We start from the raw sequence: 13216 nt of genomic DNA on the forward strand, positions 1-13216 counted from the left end.
CATTTTTTAGTTAGAATTGATAGATTAGTTTTGTCAAATATTTGAATAATATTATGACATTACATTTATAAATATTAGTGATTTATTTTATCAAACACGCATTCCATGACATTCTTATAAAAAGTATGTTTTTAGTTTTTCTAATTAATTAAACTAAATATTATTAATTTGAAATATATATATATATATATATATATATATATATATATATCAATTATTTTTACAATATTAGTTATAAATATATATGATTATTAATTAATGTATATCTAAGAAAAACTATGGATCTTAAATACCAAATCTATCATTTATACTTATAAAAAATTATTTAAAGGCATATATTTATTATATTAACTTTTAAATTTTGATAAATATTTTATTTAAATTTAATCTAACTGTATAATTATATTTGTGCAACCAAGCAATAGTCTTATAATTACGTTATGACAAATAAACAGGTCGTCGTAATTACTATATTGTGTAATTACTTGATCGTGCAATTACTACCCTAGTAATTATACTAATTTTAATTATCAGATGGCTTTTCAAACAGATCCTTGGACCCCATTTGGCCATAGATTTTGCTAAGTTTTTTTCAAAAATGTTTTGGCAAAACATGCTTATTTATAGATTTTATCCAGTTTTAACAAATTTTGAACATAAAATTCCCAAAGCACAAAACCAACTCTAGACATATTTTGGCCCAAAATATCATTGTTGGATTTTTTTTTACAATTTCAAAAATTATCCCAAATTTTTATATTTTATAAAAAAGTTCTATCATCTATTATGACACAACTAACCACCAGCTAATTACCATTATTTTCTTTTGGACTGATGGATCTTTTAATATTATTACAATTTGACGAATTATAGTGGCTAGTAATTGTGTTTGAACATAAAATTCCCAAAGCACAAAACCAACTCTAGACATATTTTGGCCCAAAATATCATTGTTGGATTTTTTTTTTACAATTTCAAAAATTATCCCAAATTTTTATATTTTATAAAAAAGTTCTATCATCTATTATGACACAACTAACCACCAGCTAATTACCATCATTTTCTTTTGGACTGATGGATCTTTTAATATTATTATAATTTGACGAATTATAGTGGCTAGTAATTGTGTTGTTAGCAGTTGATATCCAAAATATCAGGTTATAGTTTTAGGATAGTGTATTATGTAGTTCATTATAAAAATAATACTTTTGTGCCAAACTTATTTATTTTCAGGACTATGGTTTTTGATAATGGTAATAAATGACATCGATAAAGGTTCTGCATATACAAGATTAGCAAGTTTGTTTGTTTGGTATTGTTGGGTATTTTTGATAGTTTTTAGAACTTATAGGTATAAGTCACATTTCATATTTTTTTTAAAAAAAATAAAATATGTTTTAAAAAATTATGTCCAAATAAATTTTCATCTTCAAACCAAACTTCACTCAAATAAAATTTTTTAAGATAAATTTGGAAATTTATGGTCAGATGCTAGCTTAGTTTACAGCTTTCGTAATTAGTCTGTCCATTACTTGGTTGGCTTTTTCATAAACATGCATAGTGTATCTTAATTATTATTTTTTCTACGTTAATTAATCATGGTTATAAGTAACACATGTTTTCGTGTTTTCACCGCGCCAAAACTTTTTTCCTCTGATCTCCATGTTTTATAATATTGAAAAAGTGAAAGTACTATAATGTCTTGAACAATGAAACTTAACCTGGTGAAATTAAATAAGCGTGCTGTCATGAGAAATTGGTAGGGGCCGCAGAAATTGATTCGGAGGAACAAAATTAATTCTTTATAACATTGTTTGCATAAGGAGAAACAATGTTTATTTAAGAAAATTTTACTGTGTTTTAAATGTTAAAGATTAAATTATGTCTTACAACATTTTTTACAGAAATGTGAAAAATATCTTTAGGAAATGTGAATATGAGATCTTTAATTACTTGCAAAAGTATTGACGATATACTCAGTGGGCGTTTGGACATAAAAATCATAAAATTCCAAAAAAAAAAAATGAAAAAAATTTCAAGTGAAAATGGTATTTGCAAATTAGAGTTGTGTTTGGACATAAATATAATTATGGGTTGTTTTTAAAGTTTTGTGAGTGATCTGAGTGAAAATTTTAAATTTTTTTTTTGGGAGTTTTTCAAATTTTCGAAAAATTTCAAAATTCATCTTCAAGTGAAATTTTTATAGCCAAACACTAATTTCAAAATAAAAAGTAAAATACTTTCAAAAAAAAAGGTAAAAAAATTCTTTATGTCCAAACGGGCTCTCAGTGAAGTTGCACTTTTTCATATATCTAACAAAGGGATGTGGGAACTACTGATTCACATATATGGCTTTTATCTATATGTTGTTTTGGATGGTTAACGACGCACGTCAGCTTTCACAGTTTGTATATAAATTTGGTTGAAACTTGAAATTTTTTATATTTTTTTAAAAATAAAATAAAAAATAATTTTTAAAAATTAAAATTATATTTGAATATGTATTTTATTCAAAAAAATTGAAATATTATGAGTGCAAAAATTTGAAAAGCTAGTAGAAATCATTTGATTCTTTGACAGAACTATGAGATAATTGCGAAAGCAAGCATCATTCTTTGACAAGTAGTACAATGAAATATGGTAGTACTAACTTGTAAGCTAAACTGCATCTTCCCAACTTACGTGCTGATCTGTTTGTTTTATTTGCAATAATTACAAGTTGTACAAAATCTAGAAGGCTAAAAACTTATCTAAATAACGGTATATATTTATCTACATATTAATTTTTATTACTTAGTTTCGATTAAATAACATATACGATCATCTCATTAATTTTTATACTCCCAGTTACTGTTTCCACGTAACATGATAAAAGGGTGCCAAGTATCCACACCAAAAAAAGAAAAAAAAAAGAAAAAGAAGAAAGTCGTAATACTCCATTTATTTCACCAACTACATGTACAATCCGTATTTAATTCAATTTTTATTTATTTTCTTCTATACAAAATTGCAAACGCTACCAACTTTAATAATTTGAAATTTAAACAGAATGTTCTATCATTATTGCAGTAACAACTCCGGCCTACATAATTTTGAAGTGGGAAAAAAAAAAGAAAAAAAGAAAAGAAAGGTGAGGACTATTATCTCATTTGAATGTCCCTATTTGGGGCATAGCACAAATAAAGAAAGAAATAAAGGACTCTGCGCGAAAAGTAAAAGAAAGAAGAAGCAAATGGGTCAAAGACAAGGTTTTTTTTTTTTTTTTTAAAATTTAATTTTTAATTTTTTAAATCAAAGTCAAGGTAGAGTTCTCGAGAAAGCCAAAACTCACCCACCTCCCCCTAACAAAACCCATTAATTATTTTTTACCCCCTCTGATTTTTTCTCTTTCCTTACCAATTTCTCACTTCCCAAAAAATTAAAATTCACAACACCCTAGAAATAATAAAAGGAAAACAGAAAAGAGAGAGGAAAAAAAAGGGAGAGAGGGGCTCTCTCTTTCTCTCAACTTTCCTTCACCCAAACAGACCACAAACAGTAGAGAGAGAAGCTGTGTTTTTAGAGAGAGAAAGTTAGAGCTTCTGAATCCTCATCTCTTCCATGGCTGTATTCTAGCCCTCTCTTTATATCCCTTAATATTTATTTTTCATCTCCAAAAAGAAAAAAAATCTTTTTTTTGAACCAGTGGGCCGACCATGCGGAGAGGTAGAGCAGCGGCGGCACCGGCACCGGTGACCGGAGAACCAAATGGATCTGGAGGATCTAAAGAGATAAGGTTTCGTGGAGTCCGAAAAAGACCATGGGGAAGATTTGCGGCGGAGATCAGAGACCCTTGGAAGAAAACTAGGGTTTGGTTAGGTACTTTCGATTCTGCTGAGGATGCCGCGCGTGCTTATGACGCCGCAGCGCGTGCCCTTCGCGGTCCTAAAGCCAAAACTAATTTCCCTTTGCCTTATGCTCATCATCACCAGTTCAATCAAGGGCATAACCCTAATAACGATCCGTTTGTGGATTCCCGATTTTACCCTCAGGATAATCCGATTATTTCACAGAGACCTACCTCGAGCTCCATGAGTAGTACGGTGGAGTCCTTCAGTGGACCTCGACCGCCGCCGGCGCCGCGGCAGCAGACAACGGCGTCTTCCAGAAAGTATACGCGGTCGCCGCCCGTCGTGCCGGACGATTGCCATAGCGACTGTGACTCGTCGTCTTCCGTCGTTGACCACGGCGACTGTGAAAAAGAAAATGACAATGACAATGACAACATAGCTTCTTCGTCTTTCAGAAAGCCGTTGCTTTTCGATCTAAACTTACCTCCGCCGATGGATGACGCCGGCGCCGACGATCTTCACTGCACAGCGCTATGTCTTTGATGAAATGATGGTTTAATCTGCCTGTCATTTGAACCATTGGCTTACCTAGTTTTTTTTTTTTAATTTCTTTTTTTTGTGGCGAAGGAAAGCATGTGGAAAAAAAAAAAAGAGAACCATAGAGTTAAGGCTAAACTATGTCTGCTATGAGTCATCATCTGTTGTTGGAAGAGAATTCACTTGTTTAATTTACTTCTCATATTTTATATCATGGGATTTCATGTTGGATGGATGGACCAGTGTGTATGTCAAATTAGTTCTTATTGCGTGTCTTAAACTCCTATGTTGTTTGGGTTGAAATAGTGTTTATTTATATATTGACATGCAAGATTAGAGGGAAATTTGGGATCTTTCTGTGCTGTTATTATATGTGTATGATGTTATCTATTCCCCTTTCGGCCTATGTAACAAGTGAGACTTCATATGATCAAATATTAGTATTCGTGGTTACTTGTTTTATATTCTTCATATAATGCTTATTTTTCTATATGGATGTATTTTCATTGCGTTGGAACACCTATATTACTTTTGTAGTGTTGAAGAGTTGAATTATACTTCTTCTAACACTGAGGTGGAAATTGACTATTACCTGTTTTCCTGCTGTTTGTTATAGTGTGAAGTTTTTATATTCATTTAGTTTCATCTGAGGACAACTGTGTGAATGTAGTGATGGTTATTTGATAGAGTGGGATCAAAGGATCATATCAACTTTAATCTGAAGCTGGAGTATTGATGATTGGAATTTTTGGTTTAATTTTGTTTTCTAGCTATGCATGAATATGAATTAACTGCTGCTTTTACCTGAATATGTAGAGCATTTTGATTTAAGATTTGAAGCATTAGTAGTTGTAGTAATACTGCATTCTGATGGAGATGGTGTTAGCTTGTAATGTATTTTAACTTGCTTGCACATGTTTATTGGTGTGAGTATTTTTGCGTTATATATGGCTACCCACAGACTTTCCCTGTGCATGGTTTTGCGTGGTAGCTGCTTGGAACCTGCCTAGATTGTTTAGCTCATGTCATTAATACGTAATTTTGGAGATCCCTTTTTGTTTATCTTGATGTGTATAGTTGCGCCATAAATTGTTCTTATTAATGCAGCTACTCATGCCATGCAATGGCTTTTAACTCCCATAGTATATCTCTCATATGAACTTGTGGATTTTGTTTCTTGCTTGTGCCCTGTAACTTGTTCTATCGTGTGTCTTGCTTGACTTCTTCAGCTCATGTCATTAATATGTTATTTAGAGATTCGTTCTTGTTAGCTTGACGTTTATAGTTGACTTAATATTGTTCTATAGTTCTTATTAATGTAGCTACTTTCGAAGTATACGTCTTTGTAATTGTGAATGCCGTATAGCATGCCATGCAATGGCTTTTAACTTGCATTGTATGGGAGTATATCTCAGAAGATCCAATGGATTCTGTTTCTAGCGTATGCCCTGTAACTTGTTGTATCTTCTTATGTGTTATGCTTGAATTCTTCAGATCATGTCATTAGTACGTAATTGTGGAGATCCCTTTTTGTTAGGTTGATGTGTTAGTTTCCTTAATATTGTCCTTAGTAGTTCTCATTAATGTAGCTACTCGCAATATATACATGTTTCTATCTGTGAATGCTGTATGGCTTTCCATGCAAAGGCAAGGCTTTCATTCACATTTTAAGCAAATTTCATTAACAAATTCTCTAATAAATTATGTATCTAGTGTCCTATAAGTAATTATCTCTTCTCTTGTATCATGCTTGAATTCTTTAGATTCAGAGAATCCTTTTAATTAGCTTGACGTCTGCAGTTACCTTAATATTGTCTTGTAGTTCTCATTAGAGCAGCTGCTTGTGAGGTATGCGTGTTTGTATTTGTGAATGCTGCATGGCATGGCATGCAATGGCTTTTCAGTGAGCAACTATCACTGAAAAGAAGTGTTCTCTATTAAATTCTGTTATATGCTTATTTCCTGTAACTTGTTATCTCTTCTCTGGTCTTACGTAGAGTAATCTCCGTATTGTAGTCTTGATCCATCTTGGAGAGGAACCCAGAATCTCTAGCATTGGTTCATTGTAAGAAACATAGCAGTTGCCCATGTTTGATTTGGATATTAGTAACGGCCTACAGGCTATAACATCAATAGGTCAAGCTTTTAGATAAGTAGGTCAATTACATGATGGCGGATATGGACTAATATAGTAGCCAGACTGGTCTGTTTTGCATTGAAGTGTAGCGTCCTTGTTAGAAAATTGAGCAGAAACCTTGTAGTAGTATGTAGGTTTCTTAATTTGTTCATTCATGTGCATGTTGATTTTCAGGAGTGCACAGTAGACATATCCAACAAATGAAATACAAGTGAAGTCAGATATGTCCTCTTAGATTGAAATGGAACGCCTCTCCCCATATTGGAGAAATTTGCTTTTACTTTAGAAGGAAAATCACTTAGCAGATTCTTAGACATATATGGAAACCTCTTCCCTTATTTACGGGCTTTTGCTATGAAGCATCAAAAGTTCAGAACCCACTGCTTCTCTCTCAGAAAGTTAAAGAGCCACCTGCAGTTGCCCCAATGGTTAGTAGGCCAGCTCCTGTAAACTGAAACTGCACTTGAAAATTATAATCAGATTTGCAGATATGACATAAAGTTCCGTATGTAGGGCCTCATTGCCTTTTCAAAAACATGCGGTATGCGCTACAGTTTGGCTTAAAATTCAGTAACTTTAGCCAAAATCTTGTATTTGTATTAAAAGGATCACTAAGTATACAAATTTATTTGAACTGTTTTTAGAATCAAAACTCATAAACTCAATATTCTAACTCTGACTAAATCTACCTGCGCAAGAGTTTGTCCCTCCCCCCCCCCCCCGAATCGCAAATATGTATGAAGTATTAGAATTGTATATATAAACAATGAGATATTCGATTAATTTTGGTGCCGGTAAATAGTGAGTATGGTTGGTCTCTTATGCACTTACCCCCAAGAATTCCGTCTTCAAAATTATTTAATAAGTAAATGTCTCAATGGTTTCCTTCTAACAAAATAGAACCAAATTGGTAGCCAAACTTGTTTGCTATTGCCAAAATGCATTTAAGAAAGCTAAACTTCAAAAAGCATTGTAAAGAGAAAATCCGTATCCAATCTACTTAATAATATTAATTTGATTTCGTTTCCCCATAAACTATATAGTTAACTGATTTCTCAGGTGTCGCGATCTACTTGCATCATGTAGAAGTATACATTGAAAATAACCATGATGATTCTGGTAGAACTGATTTCTTCCTATCCCTTCAAGCATCGGCGAATAAAGTTGCTTGATATATGTGCTCATGAAAGATAGTAAGTAACCCGTGAATGGATAGAGTTGTCTGTCACATATACCAGTAGGAACCCGTAAAATTAATATTATTTTTAAAAAGGTAAAATTACCGGGGATTCTGCTATGTGATCGAGATATGAGGAGTTACCAAGACATATTATGATTTTTTATAATTACCAAAATAAAATTTTAAAAACTATATCTGTTATGATAAAAATCAAAATATGGTGGATGTCTACTCTTCCTCCGTGATCTTTCTCTCAAATGGTTAGTGACATATTCAATGACATATTTTCTATGTTCAATGACATATTCCATGACATATTTTCTTCACTTTTCATGCCTATATAAAGGCTTTGTAATAGATAAGAAAATACATACAATTTAAGAAGAAAATCTCTTCTTTTCTCTCTATCTCTATTTCTTGTTCATGTTTTACTAAATTGTCTTTATTTCTTGTTCATGTTTTACTAAATTTCTTTTATTTCATAACACGTTATCAGCACGAGTCTCTAACCAATTGTATATATATATCTACAAAATTTTTCCTACATCCGGAAAGATTACAATTAGAAGCCATACATATCATCACATGGTTAAATGTAAAGAGAAACTACATATGATAAGTAATGAAATGTAAGAAGGTATGATTATCTTATACTTGTCATTCCTTTAAAATCTCAGATGCACACAACTTCGTACTACACCTGTATTGTATAAGCACATATTAATATTACATCTTTTATATCACATGAATGGAATAAAATTTTCGAAGTTCTGTATGTTAAAATCATAGTAGCAGTTAATTGTTGATATGATGCATGTCATGGTAACCAAGGATATTTTATATAAGTTGTCTTATGCATATTTATGTGTTAACTATCTTCAATCTGTCCTGCCGCTTTTAACATTTTCTTTTACTTGGATGAATATTTTTTTCCTTTTGGATTTTTACACTTGCATATAGTACCAAAAAAAAGGAATAAAAAATAAAATAAAATTGGTCATACTGATTAAAAGCATAAATCATCTTGAAGAAAACAAGAAATACTTCACATCTTTATCTAGGTTGATTAATTACTTCTTTGAAGTTTGGAAAACAAACCAGCTATTGAGAAAGTATACTTCATAATTTATGGTCGTATCATTTGAAAGCAAACAATGATTAGTATGACTACTAGAAGAGGTATTTTTGAGTATCCATGACCTACTTGATGTTTGCTACTGACTTACCATTTTTAAGTATTTTATATGAATGATGCACAAGCTACAACTGGTAAGTTGTTACCTATAATGTCACTTTTCAGGTAATATAAATGCTAAATTTATGTATTAATACTATATATGTGTTGTTACATATATGGTGTACTTTTGATAAATTTATTCACTAATTGCTTGGTTGAATTGAGTGAAGGAAAGTCATGGCGTTAAATCAAATCCAATAGGTAGGGTATACCCCGAAAACAACAATATTTTTGAGAGAGACTCAATAAATATTATGACAATGATTTTATGATCCTTTTAAACTCTAATAGAATTTAGAAGAAATATTCTGACTACAAACAATTGTATTTCATATAGATGCTACAAATAATTAATAAAGCTTTACGCTGATTTGAGATTTGTACACTTATTTAAGAAAGCAAATTTGATTTGCTAAGTTACAAATTAGTTGTGTATAATTTTCTTGGCATGTGATTGAAATTAAGGCTTGAGAATGAATTTCAATATTGTTTAGCCTATTATGCCATTAATTGAGGATAAGACATCGGGATCAAGTCCTGATGCTCCATAATGATAAGAGTTGGGTTTGAGTCCCAATTTATTATGGCCTAACATGCCTTTATATTGGTAAGACATTGGGTTTGAGTCCCAATGTACCATATTGATGATATAATGATGACTAAAGAAAAATAATATATTTTTCATGAAAATGCATAAAAATTGTCCCACTTGATTTGCTCCATTCTTGAAGTGAATGTGATAACAATGCATAATAAGTTTCAATGAAGACACGTAGTTGAACAATGAACGTGGGCGTTCCAAATATCAAAATAATAATAATCATCACTATGATTATAAAAGGAGAACAATAAGAGTTCTCAAAATAGTCCTTCAAAATATGAAGGCAATGCTTACCATCAAATTGGTATGAAAATAATAAAGCACGTCTCTGATTATGATCCATTCCTTGAAGAGAATGTGACTTGTGATAAGCATTGAGAATGCAAACCCATTCCTAAAGTTGAATGTGGCAATATGTGATAAAAGCAATGAATAAAGACATGCAATTCATGATTATATGAATACCACACAACTCACCTCTAAGGGAGGTTTGAGTAAAATAAAGAGAATAAATATTATTGTGTGGTTACATGAATATGTCATTGGTCGCGTACATGTGATATGCCAAATATTATTTTGTCATGCCTTATAAAAGTTATTAAAGGCAAAATTAAAGCAAGAAATGATTTTGCTTATAATGATTTTGACCATGACAATTTATTATGATATAATTTTATCCGTGAAGGAGATATTTACCATATGAATGGTATGATAAAAGATCTTGTAGTACAAAAGTTGTTAAGAACTCCAGAAAAACTAATTTATTACTACCCAGATGAATAAACTTATTCATGACATTGATATTATAAAGTCTCAAAAGAAACTTTTTGAGTTTCAAATATATAAGTCAAAGTGATTGGCATATTGAGACTATAAATGAAAGGAAGATTGAATATCTTCATATTTCTATAATCATACCGGGTAGATATGAAAGGTTACCCGATCTTCTTTCTATTTGTACTACACAAATATAAGCATGATGCTGGAATCATATGCCACAAGTAAACTAGAGGTTTACTAAAACAAATATTAATTGGCATGACCGGTTGACCATCTCGGTTCAATTATAATGCGAAAAATTAATTAAGAATTACATTGACACATATTGAAGAATAGAAGATTCTTCAAGAATTCTCTTGTGCTGATTATTCTCATGATATACCAGTTAAAGGTTGTGATTGAATCCTTTGATTTCTGGAAGGAATAAAAGGTGATATATATATATGGGCCCAGTCATATGTCATGTGGACCGTTTACTATTATATGATTTTAATAGATGCATCTATTTTATGGTCACATGTGCATTTGTTATCAACTTGCAGTTTGGTTTTTGCAAGATTGCTTGCTCAAATTATTAGAGCACAATTCCAGAATATAAATTATGATGATTTATCTTAATAATACTGGTTTAAATCCAAGTTGGTTTAGCAGAAATTGTATGCCTCCAATTATAGCTAAATCATTGGTTATGAGAACAAAACTCCCAAAAACGAAATTTGGTATGAGATTTATTATTTAATATACAACAGCACTTGTACGCATCTAGCCAAGTTATAAAAATTTCTCCCTATCACAATCGGTTCAGGGTCAGGAACCAAATAATTTCTATATAGAAATATGGATGTGCTATATGATTTAATTATGCCACCAAAATGCACAAAGATGAGTTCCCAAAGATGGTTGGGAAATGTGTTGGTGATCCCAACATTAGGGGGAGAAAATGGGCAGCTGAGAAAGTGATACGTGAAATGAATTATTATGAATACATATAGATCCTCGTACAAGAAAATATAAACTTGAAGTTCAAGTGATAATTCATTTACAAATTATTGCCAGACGCATTTGCTGACCCAAAGCTAAATGTCATATTTCAGCTGCTAATGCTCCAAATAGAATAAAGTCCATGAGGGACAGAGTCTATGGCACGCATGAAGTGTAACAGACCAATCGGTTCCAAAGATAAAACTCCTTGAAGAAGGAGAGGGGCAAATATTCAAAATGGTCATAATAAGGAGGCAAGTGCCCTAGAAGAGCACCACGACATAACACTTTATAAGACCTCATGGGAGAGGCTCAGGTACCTGAAAATAATGAAATAAAGAGATCTCAATAAGTTATGTCTTTATTGGGGAATAATGGAACCGACATAAAATGATTGTCGACGATATTGTTAATATAATGTAGCGCTCAATATGATTAATATTGACGAGGATCTTGAGATCAAATCTGTCATGAAATTTGGACGGATAAAAGATTGGCCAAATAAAAAATACGCAATGAAATTGACTTCACTTGAAAAATGTGAAGTTGGACGGATAGTCCAACACTTGAAAGTATAAAATCAATTGAGGTATAAATGTGTTCTTGTGTGACAGGTTCAAGTCGATAGACATAAAGATGACTTGTGGCACAAGAAAATTAGTAAATATCCTCACATTGATTATATGGAGACATGTTCTCTTATAGTGGATATAGTCACTTCAGGTTTTAATCTGACAATATATGAAAAACTTGATATGCGTATAGTGGATATCATTGAAAGATTTAAATTGTCTTGAAGCATATTAAGGTTTCCAAGAAATTTATTAAATAAAACTTCAAAAATCCTTATACAGATTGAAACAATCAGGGTTCATGTGGTATAATCGCCCGAGAGAATACTTGTTGAAAGAAGGGTATAAGAATAATTCAATTTGTCTTTGTGTCCTTATAAAAGGATATGAATTTGAATTTGTTATAATCGTCATGTATGTTGATGATTCAAATATCATTAGAACTCCCGGAGAGCTTCCTAAAGCAGTAGACTGTTTAAAGAAAGAATTTGAAATGAAAGATCTTGGAAAGACAAAATTTTGCCTTGGTCTACAAATTGAATATATGAAAGATGGAATTTTTGTCCTTCAATCAGCATACACTAAAAAGATTTTAAAGAGCTTCTATGTGGATAAAGCACATCTATTAAGTATCCCGATGGTTGTGAGATTACTCGATATAAATAAAGATCCACTCTGACCTCATGAAAATAATGAAGAGCTTCTTGGTCCTAAAGTACCATATCTTAATGCAATTGGTGCGCTAATATATCTTGCTAACACTACAAGGCATGACATAACTTTTTTCAGTTAATGTCTTAGCAAGATATAGCTCCGCTCAAGGAGAAATTGGAATGAAATCAAGCACATATTGCATTATCTAAGGGGAATTACCGGTGTGGGCTTATTTTATGGCAATGATTGTAATACCAATCTTGTTGGTTATGTTGATGTGGGGTATTTATCTGACACACACAAGGCTTGATCTCAAACATGTTATGTGTTTACATGTGTGGCACTGTCATATCTTGGCGATCGACTAAGCAATCAATCGTGGCTACTTCTTCTAATCATGCTGAGATAATTGCTATTCATGAAGCAAGTCGAGAATGTGTATGGTTGAGGTCTACTATACATCTTATTCGAGACAAATGTGGTTTGAAGTGTGATAAACTACCCACAGTTTTGTATGAAGAAAATACAACATGCATAGCCCAATTAAAGGGAGGATTCATAAAGGAGTTAGGACAAAGCACATTTCACCTAAATTATTGTTCACACATGATCTTCAAAAGAATGGTGATATTAATGTGCAACGGATCCGTTCAAGTGATAATATGGCTGATTTGTTCACCAAATATCTACCGGCGTCAACCTTCAAG

At 32.0% G+C, this 13216-nt stretch overlaps 1 protein-coding gene and 1 long non-coding RNA gene across 2 annotated transcripts; both read left to right on the plus strand.

Annotated features, from left to right (window-relative positions):
- Nucleotides 1-3432: 3432 nt before the first annotated feature.
- Nucleotides 3433-4602, plus strand: LOC104229700 (ethylene-responsive transcription factor 3). Its single transcript, XM_009782387.2, has one exon. The coding sequence runs from the start codon at nt 3696-3698 to the stop codon at nt 4371-4373; it is 678 nt and encodes a 225-aa protein (XP_009780689.1). The 5' UTR covers nt 3433-3695; the 3' UTR covers nt 4374-4602.
- Nucleotides 4603-8175: 3573 nt separating this feature from the next.
- Nucleotides 8176-9300, plus strand: LOC138874209 (uncharacterized). The gene is made up of 2 exons (XR_011401256.1): nt 8176-8321; nt 9092-9300. It is a non-coding gene; the product is annotated as an uncharacterized lncRNA (long non-coding RNA).
- The last annotated feature ends 3916 nt before the right edge of the window (nt 9301-13216 follow it).

The sequence above is a fragment of the Nicotiana sylvestris genome, chromosome 7, assembly GCF_000393655.2.
Source record: "Nicotiana sylvestris chromosome 7, ASM39365v2, whole genome shotgun sequence".
In the NCBI taxonomy this organism is placed as follows: domain Eukaryota; kingdom Viridiplantae; phylum Streptophyta; class Magnoliopsida; order Solanales; family Solanaceae; genus Nicotiana; species Nicotiana sylvestris.

Excerpts from the sequence above, each read along its gene's own strand:
- LOC104229700 (XM_009782387.2), top strand. The coding sequence starts at position 3,696 with ATGCGGAGAGGTAGAGCAGCGGCGGCACCGGCACCGGTGACCGGAGAA.